The sequence below is a fragment of the Rissa tridactyla genome, chromosome Z (assembly GCF_028500815.1).
Source record: "Rissa tridactyla isolate bRisTri1 chromosome Z, bRisTri1.patW.cur.20221130, whole genome shotgun sequence".
In the NCBI taxonomy this organism is placed as follows: Eukaryota; Metazoa; Chordata; class Aves; order Charadriiformes; family Laridae; genus Rissa; species Rissa tridactyla.
In genome coordinates, this window is record NC_071497.1 from 34,972,468 (window position 1) to 34,995,797 (window position 23,330).

The 23,330-nt window shown below is 41.6% G+C and overlaps 1 protein-coding gene across 6 annotated transcripts in view; it reads left to right on the plus strand.

Annotated features, from left to right (window-relative positions):
• PCGF3 (polycomb group ring finger 3) overlaps positions 1-9,457 on the plus strand; it is a 52,585-nt gene extending 43,128 nt beyond the window's left edge. For all 6 annotated transcript variants that reach the window (XM_054185752.1, XM_054185748.1, XM_054185749.1 and 3 more), the window contains 3 exons: positions 146-283; positions 2,191-2,271; positions 4,072-9,457. In XM_054185752.1, coding sequence (XP_054041727.1) covers positions 146-283; positions 2,191-2,271; positions 4,072-4,119 — 267 coding nt within the window. In that variant the 3' untranslated portion in view covers positions 4,120-9,457. The remainder of the gene's footprint in view (positions 1-145; positions 284-2,190; positions 2,272-4,071) is intronic.
• Positions 9,458-23,330: the final 13,873 nt, after the last annotated feature.

The window sequence follows — 23,330 nt, forward strand, 5'->3', positions numbered from 1 at the left end:
TAGGTCTACAGGCGTTTGAGTTTAAGGAATACTGGTACTGTACTTCTTTCACTTTGATGTATTAATAAAGACTGCATATGGAATACATAATAAGGACTGCAGATAATTGTTCCAGCCAACCCTGACAGCTTGCTTTTTCTTGAAGGTAAGCATCTGCTTGGAATGCAATAGCAGCAAATTGCGTGGATTGAAACGGAAATGGATTCGCTGCTCAGCACAAGCAACAGTCTTGCATCTAAAGAAATTCATTGCCAAAAAGCTTAACCTTTCTTCTTTTAATGAGGTAATATTTTAATTTTTTAAAATTATTTTGCAGATATAAATACCTTATGAAAAGTGTGGGATTGTTCCTTTGCAAATGAATGTCTTTTCTAGCTATTTTCTTGTCCTTTCTTGGGTCTACACAGGACTTGTCACTTAGTTTGCAGTGCATCTTTTCATGTCCGTGTATAAATAGTTGACCCAAAAGCCTTGGTTATGTGCTTCCACATGTGTTGAAATGGACCCTGGCAACGTGCTTTGTTTGTCAGCTTGCAGTCAGGTGTACCCCACCCTCTCAGAGATTTCACACTCCTTGGAGGGGACAGGCAGTGACAAACGCTACTGAAGCCCAGATTAAGAGAAAGCATCACAAATATTTTGTTCCTTTGTGTGCTCTCAGTGAAGCTCAACCTAAAGTTGCTGCCTACCATGAGGAGGGTGTTATCAGATACGTACTTTTCACTTCCTTTGCAGGGAATACTTGGAATCGTGGGAAGAATTTATGATGAAAGGTACACAAAGAAAGGCAATTCTTTGCACTTCTCCAAATTCAGATTTGAAATTAACAGTGGCGAACCTATGAATGCAGCCTCTGTTTACCACTTTGGTGGGTCTCTATTGCAGTCTCCAGACACCTATTCACTGAATCTCATTTACATTTGTCATGCAAATCAAATCATCTGCTTTCCAGTCCAATGTGGCAACACCTTTCTGCTCAAACTTTTCAACAGTCAATTTACGTTTGTATCACTGTTCCTTCCTAGCTTCTGTACACTTCAAACCAACAGACTGTCTTATCATTGGAGTATGTCCCCAAACTCTGCTCTGTATCTCCTGTCATGTCCTCAGCTGGCTTGGAAGTGGTTGACCCCTGGCAGTAGCCCAGCAGCAACATAGCTACCATCACTGTTTGAAAGGGGTTGTGTGTGTGTTTGTGTGTGTTTAATCCCTCCATTCCACTGTGCCAGTCTGTGACTTAACAACCTTCTTGGCTTTTACCGAAGGAACAAACTTCCAGGAGTACTGTTCATTCTTTTGCTATCCCTCCCTATCTTCTTAAGTGTACATAAATTGTGGTGTAATAAGTGTACTGGATGTAATCAGTGTAATGGGTACAGTTAGTAGAAGGATTTAAACTTGTGGGCACTTAGTTGATTGCCGTAGACTGTTGCAGGTTTGAGTTATTGCCAATTAGATAAGCCATGAAAGTGGGCTGTGTGTCCATTCAGGCCTTTCTGGGTTGTGTGCTAAAACGTTGTTAATATAAGCCACTTGGTGGAACTTTCTGTTGTCATGCATGTTCCGTCTTTGAGTTCATGTTCAGCTGTTGTAGTTCTGCTGATTAGTAGTCATATGATCCTCATGTTTTTATGTTTATATCCTCACTGTTTATAATACCAAGATCTTTCAGCACTGAGATAAGAAAGTAAAAATAGCTATTGAGTATGTGCAAAAAACCCCATAAATATAGTATATGAGGAAGGTGGCAGACAGGTTTTTTTTTAAAAATGTATAATTGTAGCAGAAAGACACCTGGCTGGTGTTACGTAAAAAAAATTCATAGTATGGTAAATAGCATAGCTATCTTTGTCACTTGTGAGTTGTTTTGCTTTGATTGTTTTATTGGGCCTTTTTAAAAACATGTAAAGCTTTCAGGAAAGGGCATTAATACTGCTTGGGAAGATAAACAGCTAAGTCCAGTTCATGCAATATTTCCTAGGTAGGCACAGACATGGTCTTTCAGCACTTTATATTGAGAAAGTACCTTTTCTTTCCTGGTACTATTTTTGTCTGCAGAGCAACTGCAAGATGAACGGTTCCAGTGTCTTCAGAGAAAAGAAATGTTGTCAGACATTTGTAATATTATCTGAAATACGTTGTATCGTGTACTGTGTCCCACTAAATTAACTGTCGTCTTTGTTTTGTCAGCTGGACATATTATGCAACGAAGAGATTCTTGGCAAGGATCACACGCTCAAGTTTGTAGTTGTTACTAGATGGAGATTTAAGGTATGACACAGCGATTCCAAGTAAATCATGAAGTGTCCAAATAAAATGTTCATAAAATTGGCATCATTTGGAACTATACTGCAGTAACTGCAAATTCTATAAAAAGATACTTTGATAAATAGCTAATACAGCATCCTTAAGCATCAAGTATTAATTTTGTTTTCAAGGAAATGAAGGACAGGTCCATTAAGTATTAATTGCAAGGAAAAAGGGAACACTGCATCAATTGTCAAATTGCTATTAAGTCTAGCAAAGGAAGTAGAAGACACAGGAAAGTATTTTTAGCTATTTCAGGTAAAACTGGTTTTAATCCATGTAGGTGAGAAATTGATTGTGATGGAGAAAAGGCGGAAATTTTCAACGTAGTTCTCTTCTGTAGCTCAAGAAAGATATTTTACCTCTAAAGGAGAGGCAATAATTGCAATGCTTCTCTGCCTTAGTTAAGGAAACTTGTATCGGCATTTAGTAAGCATAAGCAAGGCTTGCTAAAAATGTCGTAGTACATCTTTGACTTGCTTATTGTGGTTTATTTAAACAACTTCCTTGAAACTCAATAGTAAACAGTGGGCCATTCATTCTGACTACTATCATATTAGTAATGGCAGCTCAAGTGAAGTGGGTGTAAGAATTAATTGCAAAATCAAACATTTAGGAGAAAAGTCACACCTACAGAGTCAGTGTATGTGTATCTGGGGATATTTGAACTAGGAGTTAGTGATTGTAATGGACAAGCAACACAGTCCAAGCTTACAGTGTACACTGAGGTAGAAACACTTGATGGCTTTGGCTTGCATGTCTAGAAGAGGTGCAGGTAGCAGTAGGGAAGCGTTTTTCTGTCTGTGTAGAAAAATAATTCACTTGCATTAGAGTCACAGGATAGAAGTCTATGTGCAGTCTTTGAAATGCAGAGAGGTCATGAGTGGAATCCTACCGGAATCTGTTTTGTATGATGTTCCTGAATGACCTGGAAAGGGATTAGAGTGCAGTGCAGTAACAGTGGACTGACAACATTGTGGTTACTTAGGATAGTGAAGACAGATTGATCAGAAGGAACTGAAGCAAGCCTTTACAGTTCTGACTACAGGTGATTAATGAACACCTTAAGTTCGATGTAGGTAAATATAAAAGGACACAAAGCAAATGTTAGGGATTTGTATGGGCAGGGGGAAAGAGAACCAAACAAGAGCATCAAATCGATGTGCATCTGTACAAGTGTACTATTCACCTTTATCATGGAAATTTATGCAATTGTGAATCACATGGAAAAGGGAACTGTAAACTGCTCAAGTGAAAGAGGTGGGGGATGTAAAATGAAACTAGGAGGTGTGAGATTTAGAACAAAGAAGAGCGAGCAATTCTTTACATGAGACACAGAACTCCTTGGTGCAGGATGTTGTGGATGTTAGAAGTTCACTTATCCATAAAAAGGTAATGAGTACATTTATAGAAGGGGAATCAAGTGGGAGCTGTTAAATATGAAGTACCACATCCTCTTATGCTGCTTTTTTGACATCTGCATTTCTCCCTTACTGGGAGTGGGTTTTCCAAGTTAAACAGATCTGGTAGAACTGATCTTAAGTTGATCAGCTCCTGAGAGAAAAGGGAAAGGATTTTTCATCTCTTGTTGGAGTTTCACAGGTGAAATTGCATCTTATCTTTGCCTTGGTGAAATTTTGGCAGATCACATAGTTACTCTGATAGCACATTTTATGCTTTAGTTTACCTAACAAAAGTTTTGCCTACTGAACAGTTTTAGTTCTGGTTTTGTTTCTTAACTTACCTGATGTTTCTGTCTTGCAGAAAGCACCTCTACTGCTACATTACAGACCCAAAATGGACTTGCTGTAGAACTTTATTGTCCTTCTGGACAGAGTTTTTTGCAGAGACTATCATCTGGCACCTTCTTAGTGCATCACTAATTACATGACACAAACCAGCCGAATAATTTTGGAAGACTGTAGGGCTTTCATAGTGGACTGTCCTTCTGAGTATTTCTTCTAGGGATGTGCTGCCTAGATTTCTGGACAGAAAATATTTATACTTTTTTTGTATGGAAGAAAGAAGTCGCAACTCAACAAGACACTACCAGCACTAAGTTTACAGATACTGAAAACACTTCACAGTTCCATATATCTTAGCCTGATTTATCTCTTACAGTTACACAGAAATAAGTTAGAATGTTGTGGGGTGATTTAAAAATGTTACTTTTGACACCAAGTTGCATTTAGTTAGTTCTCACATTCTGAATCTTTAAAAACTATATTTTTGCAAATTGTTACTGTCTTATATAGTATGCCTGATTGCATTGGCTTTATTCAAGTTACTCTGTAGAGCATTGAACGTACCTAATGATATAGTGACTGGTGATAATTTATTATGCTGCATTGAAAACTTCTGAAAATCTGGGAAACCAATAAGTTTGTCATTTTTGCTCAATTACTGCTCTCCCTCACTTTGTGTTTTAGTAGTTTTGCTACTCCCCTATGCATGTAGATTTGGTAAGATTAATAGAAATCATTTAATTTGATTTTAATGTGCCCTGATGCTGTGCTGTGGCATAAATTGCACCACATAATGGCAAATACTCAAAAGTGCTAGATTTGTGAACTTTTTAAAAAATAAACATTTCTTATGTAGTTGTGGCTTGCAGAAATCAGTTTTTAATGTGGAGAGAATTTGCTCTCACTAGCTATTGAAACACTGTCCTTGGGCAACTTTCAGTGATATTGCACAGTTTTCATTTCTCTGATTAAAAATTACTCAGATCATTATGTGCAGCTTTATATTTCCTTCACCTGTTTTCTTATGAAACCATAACATTTTCTTTAGCGCAATTCCTAGCTGTCTTGGGGGAGGAGGCAGGGGGGGATTATTTTAGCACCTTCTTGCCTTAACTGATAATTTTGCTTGCATCAGCTGTAATGGATGCAAGGTAATACACGTGCGTTGTATGTATGTGTGCATACATCTAGACACACATATAACTATATGTGTTTTTGAATGCACCCACACTAGCACTTAGCAGGGTTCACTGCACTTTTTATAAGGCTTTTTGAAATAGTTGGCTTTTTAACAACAGTAGTTGAAAGTGATTTCTGCAAGCTGTATACAGAATAGCACATATAGTATGACTGTGAGAGTATTTGTCTGGCATGGGTGTCAAGTCATTGAAAACAGGCTATGACATATTACTGGCAGCTGGAAATAGTTAACCTTCTAATTTTTGGAAGAGTTTTCCAGTCAGCTGAAAATGCTAGTTGCTGTTCTTCTTATTAAACCCTGTTATTTTTTGATGAATTGTCTTTGGATAAGAAAAAAAGTTTGCCTGTAACTGCCCTGCTTCGTCTAACTGTGCTCCTTCCCCTCTTCTGCTATAGAGTTTTACTTGTTACTCGATAATAGGAAGCTGATACTACAAGAGATTTATACAAGCGTTTTAAATCCTCTTCCTCTTCTTGAGTTTTCAAAGCACCACATTCCTCAGCGTGTGTCCCAAAATTTCCTTCTTTGGAGTCTCCAGCCCTCCGTTCTCAGCTCTGCTGCTGCAGAAGTGATGCTCCAACTTGTGTTTACCTTTGAAAAGAGGGTTCCAGTCACAGGTGTGAACGGGGAGGAAATCAAAAAGTATGGGAGCAGAGAATGAAAGGGAGCCTACTGAGCTGTGGAGGTGGAAAGGAAAGCCACACAAAGGCCAAAAATTGCTGCTGTCCTTGCAGATGAGGTCATAAGATAGCTGCATTTGTATGTTTGGGTTAGGTAGAACTCCACATCAGGACTGGATGGCTGGGTTTGCATGGGAGGGGGGTGTGTGTGTCTGTGCATGCATGCATATGAGCAATGGAATCAAACTTGGCTCTGTTTTTCTCATGCTGTTTGTAGACTCAAATATATGTATTTTAGGGTTTTTTTTTCTGTCTTTAACATTACTTGAACTGGCAGAAAACAACAAATGAGATCATGGGTCTACCATTCTTATGATTTTTTTTCATGAAACGGCAAATGCAGATGGTATGGATGTGTACACAAACTGACATACTGGGCCTTTCTGGAGCTGCATATGTGGTTGTTGCTGTCTTAGTGTAAATAAGGGACTGGCTCTAGCCACTGAGGCACTGCGAATATGAACAGTGCTATTATGTGTCCACCTTCTGTGCACCCTGAGTATACAGACACTGGCTGTACCTGATGTAGACATTAAGGCTGCCAGACAGCATTCTGATTAATCACCTTAATCAGGGTATAAATATACATTTAAAAAAAAAAAGTGAGATCTGTCTACCTCAGAGTGTGTGTACTGCAGAAACTTTTTGTACGACTAGATGTTGATGCAGTGCTGTTAAAGGACATTGGGATATTAGTACTCTCCTGTGTACTTGTGCATTTGAGAAATGAGTTATGAACAAGCAAATCCAGAAGCCTTTCAAATCTATCTCTTGCTACAGTAAGAGTAGCAATCTACAATCTACAGTACAGAACATATATTTATAAGTTTATAACCATCTTTAGAATCACTTGAATTTGTTATGGTGCTATCAATATATTGAAAACTCTGTTTATACCTATATGGATACATAAAATCACAACAGTATTAATGCATACAGCTGGGTTTTTTGCTCATAATTGTATATATCTGCTTTTGCAATGTCCTTATCTGATAAAACCTCACCAGTAAAAAGGAAGAAAAAACCTCAACCAAATACAAAACCACCCAGTTATTTTTCTAAATCACAGGTCACAACATCTTCACTACAGAAACTGTTTCCCTCAGAAGGGATGTCTGGACCGTACATTTATTGCCTTTAGCCTTACTAAAAGACTGCAATGCAATTGAATTGAGGTGAGAGGCAGATTTTCTTTGAGTCACAGCCTTGTTTCACTTCTGTGAAGCTTAAGAGACAGTTAATTTATATCAAGATTATATTGGGTAAAATAACGCTGTTACTGTTCAAAGTTGGACTAAAAGTTGGACTCAGCATAGATATCTCTTGGTTCTAGTGAGATCATGTTAGTTTACTTTGACTTTCGTGAAGATGCTGTTACTGTGAAGTAGTTTTCACAATTACTTAAGCTGGTAAATAATTGCAGTGAAGAACTATCTTGTTATCCTCATTATCCTCAGCAGCAATGAGACTGATGAATCACCCAGGCTCAGAGTCTCATTAAATATAGTTTCATTAAAATAGAGAATTCAGATAGAATATATAATATTGAATTTAAATAAGATTTGGGGTTTTAAATTTTAACTTTATAAAATTATTTATTCTATTTTAAGCTTTCTGTCTTATTTTACCATCGAAGTATTTTTGGTTTCAGTGCTCCAGCTTTATTTACGGGCATATAAAATGAAATTGTAAGATGTTTTTACAAGCTTCTTCCTTTTACATTGAGTTTGAGTAGCTTTTATTTGTATGTTTTCGTTTGTACGGATAAAGAGCATTACTTATGCTTTTGTGCAATAGGTTTGAAACATGCATTTATTAGGCATATTTTTAAATTGTAAATGTAGCGTCTGCTTACCGTTAAATTTAAAAGGAATCTAGATGGCTTTTCTCACTTGTTCAAATGGGTGTTTATTTGGGGCTGTTATTTGGGGGAGTTGTTTTTTGATTTATTCTTTTTCTTTTTTTTATTTTTAAGAGTGAAGTGTGGGATTTAAATTTGTGTACAAGAACTATCTGTCAGCAATATTTTAAAATAAATGATCTTGCAAGAAACCTTAATGTGAATTGTGGAAGCAATGGGCAAGACTTGCAGCCTATCTGAAAATTTTTTGTGCCATTGTTATGTCTGGTATATTTGTGTACCATCAAACCTGGGAATATTTATTTTTAATGGTTGTGCAATAGTGTACACAACACTATCACTTGTGGGGATATGGAATCATAAAAAATATCAGACTACAACTATGATGGTGCTATTTTTTTCCAATAGGCTATGAGCCTTTGAAAGCTTATCTGGCTCTTATTGTCTTTATAACAACACAGTCCTAGGAGATTCATTGCATTTTTTTCTACTGGATGATAAATATAACCATACAACTAGCCTATTTTACAGCATTATGCATCTTACTATTGAGCTAAATATAATAGGAAAAAGCCAACCTGTACATCAGCAAGATGATTCTTAATAAGTATTTAAAAAGCATTTTGTACAGAACAATCAAGTTTCTGTATTTCCTCAGGTAATTACTTCGTTTTGGTTGTTTCACTGGAAATGTTAATGCAACCTACACTTCAGTTAGTCTGCCTAAAGTTGATAACAGGGCAAAAAATTGTCCCATAAACTAGAATCTCTATGTAAGATGTAATTAACTGTAACTAACATGTTGAGATCCATTTTTGAAGTAAAAAGTTGCAGAGAGAACAACGTTAAGGAACATATAACAATGCTTCAGTCTCTGCTTTAATCAAAAATTGCCATCAGTGCAAACTCTTTCTAGGAGCTTGCGTCTTGTGGGCAAGTCAACAGTAATGTTTTACTGTGGAGTTATGCTTTATTTATATAGAAGTTAAAAGCTCTGGTCCTGCTATTTGATCCATGTTCGATAATCCTTAGGGCTTCCGGGAAATCTTTCAAAGCCACAATGACCTGTCTGGATCCTAGTGGTAGGGTAAGAACTAAACGTCCAGTTCTATAAACACTATGAACAATGAACTGAACCTCACTAATCTGGAAACACACATAAACCAACGGGACCATTCATGCAAAGGGTTACGTGTGGCTGAAGGAAGGAGCCCTGATTTCTGAATACTGATGTTCCACTATTTCTTTTTAAATATTTTTATTTGAAAGTCAAAGCATTGGTTTAATGCAATCTTGAATTCAAATTACTTATCGGGACAAAAGGAGAGTTTGTTCTTTCCTTCTGCAACAAGATTATTTTACAGTTAAGGGACAATAAGCCAGTGCAACCACTAAGCCTCTATCCTCGTATGTGGCATAATAAAGATTCTGGAACTGTCACAGTGTAAAACCATATTTTTGGCTTAGCTTCATTTGAAAGTTTACAATTTTTTATGCTTTGTGTTGCTGTGTAATTTTTGTACTATTGGTGGCTAGTTTTGTCTGAATAAGCCTTTTGGGATTATTGCTTAATGTTTTGATTTTATGATAGTGAAGCTTGTATCCAGTGTTTTGCCAATTAATATTATATGCTTGTTAATAAAAGCAGAGAAACTAACTGAAATACTGTCAGGCTGGAAGTTATTGTACCATTTTTCCCCAAGAAGATAAGGAGCTAGCCGCCATAATGTCATAGCACTGAACAAACACAGCATGACCGAAACAGTCGTGGTGTGGCATTGCATTGTCATAATCAGCCTTTTACTCAAAACACAAGTGTGGCCCAAAGTATTGTTCCACTGCACGGAATGGCAAGACTTCTGTGGCAAGTAACTGCCAGTTAAGAAACTAAATAGCTTCAGCTACAGCCAGGAGAAACGCAGTTTCCCTCATGTCTTCATGTGTCCCGATAGAAAAGAACTGACGCGACCTGTTTGTGTTATTTTCAGTCTTACCCTTAACTGGTGATGTTGATGCACAGGGGACAACGGCAGCATTTTGCAACACAGTCACTTAGACCCATGCCAAACTGAAAAACATATCTACACACATTCTGATTTTGTGTTATGTTACTTTGGTAAGCTGATGGGGGGGGAACAAAGTCTCTTACTTATAGGAAGCATTGATTAATGAACTGAATATGTTTTGCCTTCGAAAAAAATGGTATTTTATGGTTATTGGCAAACATTGGTTCCTGCCCTCTTTGTAACTTCAGGAGATTTTTTCCTTTAAGATCCTTGAGATGTATTTTAATACCTGAACAGATCAAAGGTATGGGGGAATTTTTAGGTAATTGAAGTGCCTAGTTGAGATAATACAGTAAAACTGCAAAGCGGATGCTACAATAGTTGATTTTCTTGCAGTATTTACATGCAGTAATGCAAATTTATCGCTTGTGAACTGCTCTGTACATACTGAGAGGGCAGGAAGGGCTTTTATTCCTGCTATTGGCTTGTTAGGAACTGCCAAGTCAGTGAAGTCAGGTGTTTATTCATACACATATTTCTTATTTGCACTGATGGTACCCACGTATAATTGTCCTGCGGAAGCCGGGCATTTGCCATTTACTAGCTTCGTTTAAATACCAGCATGAGAGACTTACTGCAGAAAGGTCCTTTTGCCTCTGTATAGTCACTTAAAAGTGAATAAATGTTGTCACCAATTGAGCAAGCGTTACATTGGTAAATTTTCCATGCTCTCATTAATGGTTCTAGCGCTTCCCCAAACTTTGTACCACTGGTTGCTTCCATCTATCTGTGAACTAACCAGTGATGGGCCTGGCTCAGCCTGCTTCTTTCCTTCTTGCATTTTCAGCAGCTATTACAGGAGCCTAGAGAAAACGTGCTCAAATAGAGGGGTTCTGTTTCATGGGAGTGTGATTACAGATTTTCTGACCTCCGTAAATGCTGGAGTAGTTAAGAGATGACAGAAGCTTTCTTCTCCTCTGCAAGCAGAAGTACGTAGTCACTTGGTGCTGTACACAAGTTGTGGTCTCTTTAATTGGCACATACATCATGAAGAAATTGCTCAGGTTTGCAGGAGGAACGACTTACGTGTATACCTCACTTCAGGAATGATTAAAGCATCACCATCAGCATCTTGTTGTGGATGTGACCTTTGAAATGGTTGTGGCAAAAATTGTTTTGTATTGTTCCATGTAAAATACACTTGTAGAAATTCAGACCGTTCTCTGCCTTTGATTTGGACAGAAGAAATAACTTCTTTGATGTTTTATCTTTTATTACCATTACTTTATGTTAGTTTGAAATGAGTCATTTAAAACTAGACTGCAAAACCTAAACAACAGAAATATGTGATGAAACTGAACTAACTCCCCTCATTGCCTGAACATGTTGCTAATCTAATAACTAAGAGCAAAAACAATTCCAGTTTGACTGAAATCCCCAAAACGCCCAACAAGAAATTGTGCTAATAGTTGTGTTAGCTAGCCCTGAAAGCATAAATCGGCCATGCAGCTAGTAGGAGCCAACTGTGTTTTTTCCCCCAGAGGTAATTAAACATGACAAAGCTCTAACTGGTATTTCTTGCTTTATATGTAACTGATATTTTCTGGTGCCACCGATTGAGTATTCTGCTATAAAAACCAGTACTTACAAGTGGAATATCTCTCTTTTGTGCATTAACTTCCTTGGGGTGCCCTTGAGGTTGGAGCAGTCAGAAAAAGTAATCCATACTAATTGAATATGTAAATTTAAGATAAATGCAGCTGTTTAAATGCTGGTGTAGACATTGTCACTCCGAATTAAACTGATCTCAGCTCAGTTAAGCTTAGTTCAGTACCACGTCTGAATTGCATCCTTATGAAAAAAGTCCCTGTGTGTCTTTAATTTTTAACAGCTGCCTCATTTAGCTTTTTCTTTTCTCGAATATTTTTTTTCTTCAAGCTTCCTTTTGGTTAGCTTTTCAGTGAGAAACTCAAGCAGTGAACTTCTCCTTTTTCTCCTTAGTGGAGAAAAAAAAATTCACAAGAGTACTCTGAGAGATTCAGTATTAAAAATAAAATGTGGGCCACAACAATCTAAACAGTCTTTCACATGACTGTATTCTTGGACTTGTACTGTCACTGTGTAGAGGTGTTGTATTGATGGATTTGAGTTAGGCATGTTTACGCTTTCTATGTTGTGTGTAATGATTGTATGTTGGTGTATCCAAGCATACACCATACCTGTGAAAACAAGAACAGAACAAAAATCCAAGCAACTGGCTTCAGTAGGAAGGCTGACGGGGTGGTTTCCATGAGGGAATGCAGCCTTGCTGCTTGTTTTCCGCCTCTGCCTATAGCATGTAATTGTTCCTCCACACACACGGGGGAAGGGAAGCTGCATTTTCATTAAAGTCTTTAAGGCCGTTCACTTATTTTCTCCTTTGATGCAAAGCTCACTGTCCCTTGCCCGAATTTTGACTCCTCCATTCAAGACACTACAAAGCATTTGATTATGGATTCTCTAAGGCTGCACCATATGAAGATCTCCATTGCTGTCGTGAAAAATGCTGACTGCTGAAGCAGCAAATAGTGCCTCTGCTTCTGGGCTCTTCCGCTGGTTCTCAGGAGGCTGCAGAGCAAAAATTCTGCTTCGGTGTAATTCATAATACACTGTATTCTCTAAATGCTTTTGATTTCCCACTTAAGCAATGTCTTCGTAACCCGCTGCAGTGGATTATAGCAGCATTACTTGGATTATTATTTTAAATGTGTTTTGCTGATTTCTGGGAGTGCCTTGAAACAGACTGGTAGTACAGTGGTGAACATGGATGTCAAGTAGAACGTATGCCGTGGTCCTGCCTTCACATCCTTTGGAAAAGATTCCTTTCTCTGCTTCATTTCAGCCTAATGGTCTACAGCTGCAACATCTGAGACCTGATGGTTTCGACTGTTCCCTCTGCTCAGCTTTGAGGCTGTCTCTGGATTTTATTGCAGTAGTGTGCATTGCTTGAAAATAGTGATAATGCTGGTTTGAACCAAAGACACTGAGTAGTTGTTTCTGGACCCTGTCCCATTGGCATCTCAACAGATCTTGTGTGTCCTGACTTGAGAGACAACTGACTTCTCATTCTGGAGAAACGGTCTCCTCTTTCCTCTCCCTGGAAAACAAGCAGTCCCAAGTCTGCGTGTATTTTTATATGACAGGGACTGCTTCACCATTGCTTTCTTCAAGAGCTTTCTGAATTAGAGGATCCTCATGTTCAGACAAGGTTTACATAGTTCTACTCTAGTTCACAAAGTCTTATAGGAACTTTGCTAGTTTTAGCCAGAATGGTGGAGGTTAAATAAGTGAAGAGTTGCTAGCAGGGGAGTTTGGGTTCTGTGATGGGCAACTGTGATATATATCACATTGCCCTGCAGAAATTTCACAGTTCTGAGATACTAGATGGCGCCTTTCTTCAGCATTTTCCATAGCTAACTGGCATCTCAGTATCATTGGCCAGATCTCTGAGGTCCTCCTTAGCAAAGTGTGCTTTCAACTTGCCTTGGGCCTTCTCCTCCTGCTTCCTTCTTGGCTTTGATGGGTTGACTGGATTTGTCTCTGGTGGGGTAGCTCTTCTTGCTGGGTATGAGAAGGCCTCATCAACTTTCTTCATCTTTCCCTGGTCACTTACCCTGATCCATGGTCTTTTTGATGTTGCGGTCTTAGCACATGGACGTTTATTAGAGGTGACAGCCTTGTGGTGAAGCTGTTCTAGATCCAGTGACAGGGTCACCAGCACTTCTGCTGTGTACTTTCAAGTGAATTCACCTGTCTGTCTTTTTCAGGCTTCTTGAATGTTATAGCACATGAGAAACTCCTACAAGCAGCCGGTTTGGGTTGGGGGTCTTGGGACTGCAGTCTTGCTCCCTCATTGTGAGGTATGGCAGCAAAGTGCCCTTCTCCACTTTTCCACAGGCAGCTGCTCGTTCAGGCTCTGAGGTGTGAAAATATTACTACATCTGTAGGGAAACCTCTTTCTGTGCTGGTTCCATCTGCCCCTCTACCTCCTGGTGCAAGTGGAGGCATCTGCTGAGCTCATCCCTGCCATCACCTTAGCAGTATCCTAGACCCAAGCTACAGTCAAGGAGGCAGAAGAGTATGACCTGCTTTCTGCTTCAGCAGGGTCTTCCCTGTCACCAGGCTCTCGCCTTCAGGGCCTTCTTGTGCAGGAAGCTCTAGTGAGCTGTAACTGGTTCTACGCTTGACTTTCCTGCTGCTTCACTCACTCCACCTAGAGGAGGGAAAAAGGAAACGGTTCTGCTGCTGTCTGCTCCGCAAAGCAGCTTCCTGCTCCTGCGAGATGACAAGTCCAGCTGCAGGTATACACACAGCCTAGATATCTGAGCTGTGCATCCTGGTGATGTTTTGAAGGGGGCAAGGTGACAACCATACCTGAACTTGTCCTTCTCTTTGTCAAAAGAGTAGTAGGCTTAGAGGTTGAGACCACTGAGCTCCTTTGCCAGACCTAACGTGCACCAGCGCTCTTGATGCTGTTTTGGGGTGAAGAAAGCTGTACAAGTTGCTAGTCCAGTGCTCCCCGCACTGGGCATGGTGATGTAATTTTGCAAACATATCCACCCCCATTTATGATTCACAGGATGGCATTGGGGAGAGAACATGTGAAACATGGCTGCAAAGCAGGCCTGCCTGTAGGTCTATCATGGTTATGCGACCAGGAAATAAGAAGAGACGAGAGGAGACAGGGTGAGAGGAAAAGGAGCTAGATATCTGGCAGACTGAATGAAGCTGAAATTACTAATGAGGCTAACGGACCAGGTGAACATGAGTCCGGCAGCACGTTTTGCTTTCTTAGAGTTGATGACTGCAACTGGAAATCTCTGTCTGGTATGCTCTCTGTATTGTCTTGAGCAATAGAAGCTGTACTTTTCCCTGGAACTGACACGGTCTGAATGGCAGGCACAGCTGTAAACAAAGTCTTTCTGTGTTCAGGAGAACAGGTTCCAACTGTTGGCAAAGCTGCTGTGTATTCCTTGTTTACTATTGAAACGGAGCACGTACTGGAGCATTAACTGGGAGCAGTGCAGGCCCTTTTAAACTTTGTCATGCTAGGCAAAATAGCAAAGCCAAGGAAACAACAGCAGCTGCTGGAAAAGCTGAGTTTGACTGCTGGGTGTTTAACAGTGCCTGGGTTAAGTTAAATCAGAGTTGCATAAGCCATGCATTCACATGGGCATGCTTAGAAAGAAAAATAGGGAAACGAGAGAACTTCTGTATGAAGCACAGCTAAGCAGTTCAGCTTTCTCCTTCGCGCTGGGAGACGGAGGTGCTTGGCACAGTGGCTCTTGGCATGGGAAGTGCTGGTGCCCTGCTGTGACGGGGATGCCCAACCCTGCAGAGGGGATGTGAGATGCAGAGGCATCTTAAGCACAAACGTGTGTTTCTGGCACAGCGCAGCAATCACCCGGTGCATGGCTGGTCTCTGGGGTGCATCTGTCCTTGCTGGCCAGAACACCGGCATGTTCCTGTAGATTTTGATTGCTAGGGGTGAAGTTTAATCTGCTTCTGTGACTGTCCCAGGGAAAACAGACATCTTCCTAGCACAGGTGCCAGCTGTCATGCAATGCCTGGTTAGAGCAGGGTCAGGCATCCAAGTGTGTGTCTTTGCTTCAGCCACTGCTTGGCTTCAAGGCAAAGATCTCCCTGGTCACACTGGAGTGCAACCTGCAGGCTTGTGCCGCCAAGCAGCAGCTCCGCTCAATTTCCCCAAGGGCAGTGGGGAATAAGCATCCTGCTGCTGAACAGATGCTGAATGGATACGTCTTGTGGGATTCTGAGTAGCTGTGGGACAGAGGATGGCCCATACAACTGACTGCTATAAGTGATAGGGTGTTTGGGAAGAAGAGGCAGTGAGGTGCAGGAAAGCTAGTCATGATCAGTTTTGTTTGTACAAATTGCGTACATAGGTACTGATGATGGTACAAATTATGTACAGTCATCTGTTTTTTGTGATTGGAATTGAGAGCAGAGGCTGGTTTTTTTACTTACGAACTTTATCCACAGTTCACAAAAAGAAGTTGCAACTGTGTGTAGACTAACAGACTGGAAAATACGAAATATAATTATTGTGGCTGTGGATCTGAAAGGACAGCCACTGTTACGCAATTAATATTAGGCTCAGTTCCTGCATTCAAAGTCATCATAGGTTTAGACCATGTTCAGGGTCCTTGCTCATTCCACCTTTTATAAGCCTTCTTAGTCTTGGACTCCAGAAATGGGTCTGCTTATTTTAGAACTGGATTTTCATGCCTTAGCTGCAATTTTTCTTTCTTTATCTATCAAAGAACACTTTGTCTGGATTTCTCGTGTCTCCTTCTGTTTTGCTTTAGGGAATCTTGTAACACACAATGGCAGCTCCTTTACAATGTTGGTATTTTTTTTGTGTCTGGTTCATTCAGGAATTATTAATGCTAGACAGGACAGTCTTGGACTGCTCAGATGACAAAAAACCCCACCACCCTGGGAGCACGTAGTTGGACCAAGGCATGGTGGATTTCTAATCTGAACTGCAGCATGGAAGCAGTTATATATTTCTTTATAACTGTTGAGTCTAGGCATCTGCAGAGAAGTGGATGGGGTGGGCAGTGTCTGCGGATAATCTGATGCATTCTAGTGACAGTTAATTTTGTCCACATACGCTGGGTTGTATGCTAATACATCTTTTCACCATAATAATTGTAATTCAGGAAGCCTCTTGGTTTTGTCCTCCACCATGCTTAAGCCCAGCTTTTTGCTTAACAGGCATGATTGCTGATCTATATGAGCTATTGGCTTCCCTTGATCATCATGCATCTGTTTTTTCTCTTACTTTGCAAAGGGTTTCTATTCCAAAACTGTGTTCCTTGCCAGCTGGTGATCCATTGGCAGCTTGCTTTAGAACAGCAAAAGACATCCATACTATGTCGCAAAAGAACCAGATGCTGAACGGCACTCTGCTCACAAAAGTGTGTTTGTTTTCAATGTTGCTTCCATGTAGTACAGCCAGATTTCAGTTGCAGTGAAGCTTGTTGAATACTGTCAGCTTCCTCTGTCTGTCAATACTGCAGAAAAGCTGTCTTTAGATGCCTTTCTTTAACTTCCTCATTCAGTCCTGCTTTGGGGTTAGTCACTGTTTATCCTCATCTTTCTTAATCTGCCCCTAAATTAACCAGTGCAGTCCAACATACAAAGCTGTACCCAATTCCCAGAACTCTGTTCCAAGGGAAGAGGATGTGGTCTGACAGCACCAAGTGAGATGCATATGCTTGACAGAGCAGAAAGTGGATGAAATCACGGATTTTAGTTTGCTTTGTTAGTCAATGAACAGATTTACAGTATTGGTGTTGAGGGATCTGAGGAAGAGCAAAGTTTCGAGAAACACAGGCTCTTCTATCTAGAAGCCAAAGACAAAACAAAAGCTCAGAACTGGCAACGGTAACAAAAGGTGCAGAATGGACATGCTTGTGTATGTCTGTGTGTGCTGGGGCCTCTGAACTTCACATATAGTCATTCACAGGAAAATTTAATTGGTACAAGGTGGGTCCCTCCAACAGCTGGACTCAGACTCCCGGTCCGCCCAGTAGCTGGCCCCTGGATCTCAGTCTCCCCCGTTGCTCTCGCTCGGACAGACATGCCTTTGAGGCCACAGCTCCACTTCAGTTGCTCATACAGTTGCTCATCGCGCACACACAGCTGGCCAGGACTCCCCTGGTCCCACAGATGACCCCTCTGTGGTCTCACTCCTAGACACACACAGGCACTCTCATGCAGGTAGATGGCCCTTGCAGACCCACTCAACCCCTTGTCCTGGGCCACTTCTATTGACCATCTTGTGGGGCTTGACCTTCGCTAGTTCTCACACACTCACTCGCACAGCCATGCTTGCTGCAGCTGCCGGCACACCATGCCCTCCAACCCATGGTCTGACTTGCAGTTGCTGTCACTCAGGCCCCCGTGGAGACACATGCACACAGAAGAGAACCCCCTACCCAGGAAGGCATTAGAAAGGAATTCACTATGAAGACAGGACAGGTGCTGATCTTCCACAGGGGATGGTTAGACATCGTTACTGACGAGTCAAATATTTTACACAAAACTGGACCTTTTAATCCCATTACTCCTCTTTTTTCCTATGTTTTTTTCCTCCCCAAATCACCTAAGCCTCCCCCTTTTCCTGCCTTCGGTTCCTCCCTTGAACATCACATAATGAGTCCTGTGCAATCCAAAACTGCTTTTCCCCTGCATCCCGTAGTATGTCCCATAGCACTACACAGCAAACCCCCTCAGACACCTGATCTGGAGAGCTGCTCCTCATGACTCATCATGGTAGGTATCGCACCTGGACATTGGGCTGATGGTTCTCCTGGGACAGCCCTGGAAGGGACTGGACAAGGCTCCCCAGGAGTCCTTCATTTGCCTGCCACTGTGCCCCTGTGTTCCTCTGGGCTTGTGGACATGGGCCTTTTGTGGTCTGGTGGCTCCCATGGTGGGCCTGGGAGCAGCTCAACAGCGTACTGTTTGCCCCCTGCCAGTGTCTTTCTGTGCACCTTTGTGGTTGTGTGTATGAGCTAAAGCTATAAGCACGTAACCTAACAATGGTGTGTTAGACAAAGTGACATGCAAAGACTGAGGTGCGAGGTCCAGCCCATGTGGCAGTGTCAGGGTCTTGCCAATCTTGCGCAATGTGCATCTGACATAAGAGGCATCTTCCTGACACAGTAGAATACTGGTGGAGTATAAGATGGGCTGTATTAGCAGGTCTCACAAGGGGTGTGCAAGCACGGCAGAGTTGCATGGGATCTTGTGGTCCCACAGGTTGCTTATTTGTCCCACTAGACCTAGCTTAGAGAATGCCATCTTGCTCAAGGCTCCCTGGGACAGCTGTGATATGATTGAAATGCTCAAATGACAGTGTCAAATGCCAAACTATAATGTTTAACTACAGTACAAAAAAACCCTCTCCATTCCTGTTCCTTTGCTCCTACTGCCATCCACCAGCTTATTTATTTTTAAGGAGCAGTAATTCAAATGAAATGTCTACTAGTGAGTTCCTTTGCCTGCAGGCATCCATAGGACTTGGATGGATGAATCCATACATCCAACAGCAAGTAAATATCCTCCAAGGGGTATTTTCTTGGCTCTGTTCAGAATGAAATAGAGATGAAAAAAAAATCCTCCTGGTGCAAAAATGATTCAGTTTTGCTGTTGTGCACATACAGAATAGCAGGAGAGGAGAGATGGTTGCAGGCCTTGCCCACTTCTCACGTTGGAAAGATCAGACAGGATGCTCACTGCTGCCAAGTCATACTCACGTGGATGATGATGAAGCACGTTCTCAGCTCAGCTTCATGTGTGGCAGTCAGACTTGGTGGTTATTCTGCAGAGGTGATGTCTGCCAACATGGGATTAACCACCTGTCACACATCTTTGTGTTTTGTGAACAAGGCACTTGCCTGGCTTTTATCTGAGGACAATCAGCTAGGTGACCACAGACAGGAAGCGCCAGAGCCAGGGATGGAGCCCATTTCCTTCGTCAATTGGACAATTACTTTACTGTCATCATTTGTCATGGTGCTAGGAACACACCACCACCTGTTTTTTTGTGCTGCCTGATGCCATTTTGAATAAACTATCGTCTTGTTTTGCACCTGTGACCCTGACGCTTATAAATTTGGCAGAGAAGTGAGGTCTGGGCAGGGAGGCGCTGCGTCACAAACATGCTGCTGGCCCTATGGGAACATGTATTTTGTCTAATGGCTCAAGCACCACCAAGTTCCCTCAGCTTTAGTATTGTTTTTATCACTAATCCTTAAATCAAGTAGCTTTTTTTCCCCCCGCTTAAAAAAGTTATTTATTTTGGAACTAGATTATGAGATTTCCAAGACATTTTGAATGAACTCTGTTTAAAGCCCCCACCTACTTTGCAGGGAATGGGAAGTACACCACTTTTTTACTTCTTTTTGTTCACACAAGAGAATGAAACTCTCCTGGGCATGCCTGTGTTAAATACTTCCTGTGAAATAATTTGGCAGGGTGCCTGCCTGCTTTTGAGGTCCTGAAGCACTTTGAAGAAATCTATTTGCCGTCACCTAAATGCAATTCTTCTTTCTTGCAAGGCAAGAAAAGCCTTGGAGAGAAAGCTGTGGATAATGCTTCATAACGGCAAGGCTGTGTGCGGGACACTGGGCACTGGAACACAGCTGCTCAGAGGAGCTCACAGCTGAGTAAACTGCCTGGTGGCGGGACGAGGGGTGCTGTTTCTCGGTTTACCTGGCACTTCCTTCTGTGGTGCATTTCTGTGGCATTCAGGTTTTAGGGTATTAATGGCTTTTCTGGTTCCAGTCTCGATTGGCATGCAACATTTCTTTTTAGCTCCTCAGGAACCTGTAGATTAAATTTATTTCCACCTATCACAGACTAGTCAGTGTTAAAGATTCTTTCCCCCAAACAAGTGACTGTTGTAGTTTTCCAAATACTCCATCAGTGTTTCCCTCGGTCTCACTGAGGAGGCCTGTTGATGCAGCTGAGCTCTACCGGGAAAACAAACATACGCGGTAAGTATCACTTTCACTGCCAGTACTGTGAACTCCACTCTGCATCCCTACCCATCTTAGCTGTTCTGCAAAGATGAAACCCTGATGGCCACAGCTAGAAGAGTGTAGGTGACATTTTACTGGCAGGGGCTGGGGTGGGTAGTGGATGTAAAGTTTTTATGACCTGAATGAAAACCTGATAGGGAATTCAGTCTGGAAAACACTCTCCTCCGGCCAGTCTGCTTTACTCATGGTGGGAATAGGTCTTTAGCAGAGGAGTAAGTGGACAAATACCCAGGAGGAAAAGCATGTAAGCTTTTATTCACGAGGGTTTAATACAGCTCCAGTGAACTGGGACAGATATTGTAGCAGAAGCAACATTAAAGGTTGTAAAAAGCATCAAGAAAGTTCACATATGTGTAACTCTGGATTAAACCTGCTAAAACAGAGCTCAGATCCAGGCACCTTGGACAAACCACTGCTGTCTTTTCATGTGGTGCAGTGCAGTAGAAGGATATTTTCCTCATCTCTCTTTCTCTACTAAGTTGTCTTTTCTGTGTTAATATAACAGCATTTTGGAAATAGCTCAATAAAATATTGCTCTGGAGACCTGTGAACTCTAAATACAAGAATCCTAGCTGTCGACCTGCCGTATTCCCCTGCCCTTTAAATACTGGAGTGAAGCTTGTTGGCTTGCTGCCAGAGGTGTCTCTCCTATGGCTAAAGTCATACCCTCCAATGGAGAGATCTCAAACTGGTCCTCACCAGAGGACCGTGACTGGCACAATCTGAGCTGAATGGCTCAAGCAGAACTGAGGGCTTAGGTGGGATGGCTGGCCTTTTGTCTGTGTTTGTCCCATCCATCTTTTCTATCAAATTACTCTGGATACCTGTTTGGATCACTGAACCCCAATGATGCTGTCTGGGACTCCCTTAGCTTTTTGACACCTTCCTCCTCACTTGTTAAGTATCTGAGGTCAGGGTTTCTGTGCTCCTCAGCTCTGTAACTTGCAGGCCTCCAGCAGAGGGAGCGTTCCTCAAAATAGAAACAAAAGACTGTGTTTTAAGTCTTGGAAAAAGAAAAAAAAACTTGAATGCTTCTGGGTTGGTTGTAAGTGTCTTGCCAGGAGGATATACAGTGAAGTGGGGTGATACAGGTGCACCAGTGAGAGGTACTGTGATGGCTTAATTCTCTATAATGTGGTGGTGGTGCTCACTGCTGCAGGAAGAATAATACTTTCTGGAAAGCCTCTATAGGTTATCATCCTGACGTTTCATAAGTGCTTTGCACAGATTCCTCTCCTCATGTGTTCGGCTTTGCTGGGTGTGGAATCTATTTCTCCATAGCAAGAATAATGGATTATAGCTGGCAAAGTAAGCACATGCTGAGCTGCCCACAGGCCCTGAGTGCACTAACAGCAGCGTGGCAGCTACCTGATGGCTTTTCAAAGTGACAGGCTTTTTAGACGGCCTGGAAGTGGGGTGACAGTCAGGGGTGGACTGTTTGTGTTGTGTGGCAGCAGGTAGGGTTGTCGTTTAGAGAGCACTCAAACTAATGGCTGTTTTTATGCTGTACCTCCATCGGACTCTGACGTGTACTTGCCCCGCTTGGTGACAACTGACGTACGATAGAAATACCTCATCAGTTCAGCTCCTGGTTGTCATCAGAATCAGAGACTAGTACACTGCAGATCACATCCGTTTTTAATATAACAGCTGATCTTCCTGATGTGTTGCACATGCTCATTCCTTCCCCCCTCCCTTTGAGGTGAGGTCATACTCAGTTTCATTCTGGGGCTCTCAAAAGCCAATTTTCTTGAGCTAATTGTAGGTTCAGTGGGACACATCCCAGTGCAGGGAGTGCAACAAAAGCTGAGCTCCGTTTAATGTGGTGTTTGATGTCTTCCCTTCAGGCCGGCCAGCCTTGCATTATGCTTACCATTTTGTAAAACGTCCCTCATCCAGCCATGCTATTTTCGTGCAGCGTGTGAGCATGAAGGTACTTCAATGAGCTTGGCTCACCGATTACAGTATTGGACAGAATGAATGGGACTGAGGCCAGAACAAGCAGAGCTCTCGTGGTCTGATACTTGGCAGTAAGCTTGGAGGTAAAGTGAAGCTGAGCTTATCCAACTCCACAATAGAAACTGATTGTAGGTCTAAGTCAGGTTAGTCCTGGAGTTCTGGATAATTTTGGAGCTCCTTCCAGGCTTTCATGGGCTTCCTGGAACATAACCATAAGCTGAAAAATATGCATTCTTTGCAGGAAGATGTCTTTTAAGTGCATTGTGCCTGTGGGAACCAGCAGTGTCTGCAGAATGCTACATGCTGACATAATGAAATATTTCAAGGGCACCTCAGATGGCTGGGCTGGTTATAAACACTACTAGAGGAAGCTGCATGAAAGTCACATAAACTACTTCTAAAAATCTCTTCAGGGAGGTATTTTTAATACCCACCCACTGCAGTTTCATTACAACCATCTATCTTACATTTGGAGAAAGACAGAGATTACGTTCTCCAAATATTTGTAGTACCCTAAGAAGCACTGCATGCAAGTGATTAAATATTCTCTGTGTCCCTTCACATTCAAATATTTCTTTTTTAAGCTTGACCACTGCCTGCCTGAAAGAGAAATTGGAGGACTGCTGGATTCTGTGAGATTTCACGGTTAATATCTGAAGCATATTAGCTGTTGGCACCAGGAAACATTCAATTCAGATGTCTGCAGTGCACTCAGCTATGGGAAGCCAGCAGCAATTCCTGGGTATTTCATAGTTGTGAATTTTATTTAACTTTCCAGAGGAATATTTGAAGTGATGAGAAGATAGTAGAGGGGTGTAAAATTCAGCAGGTTTTGTAATTAGCTCTGTAATGAGTAGAGATTCTCCCATCTGTCCTGGGGAGCTGACTGGGGACATTTGAAGCATGCTGTAGCTTGGTGATCATTAAGCAAATTTAGTTAGGAAGAGTAAATGGA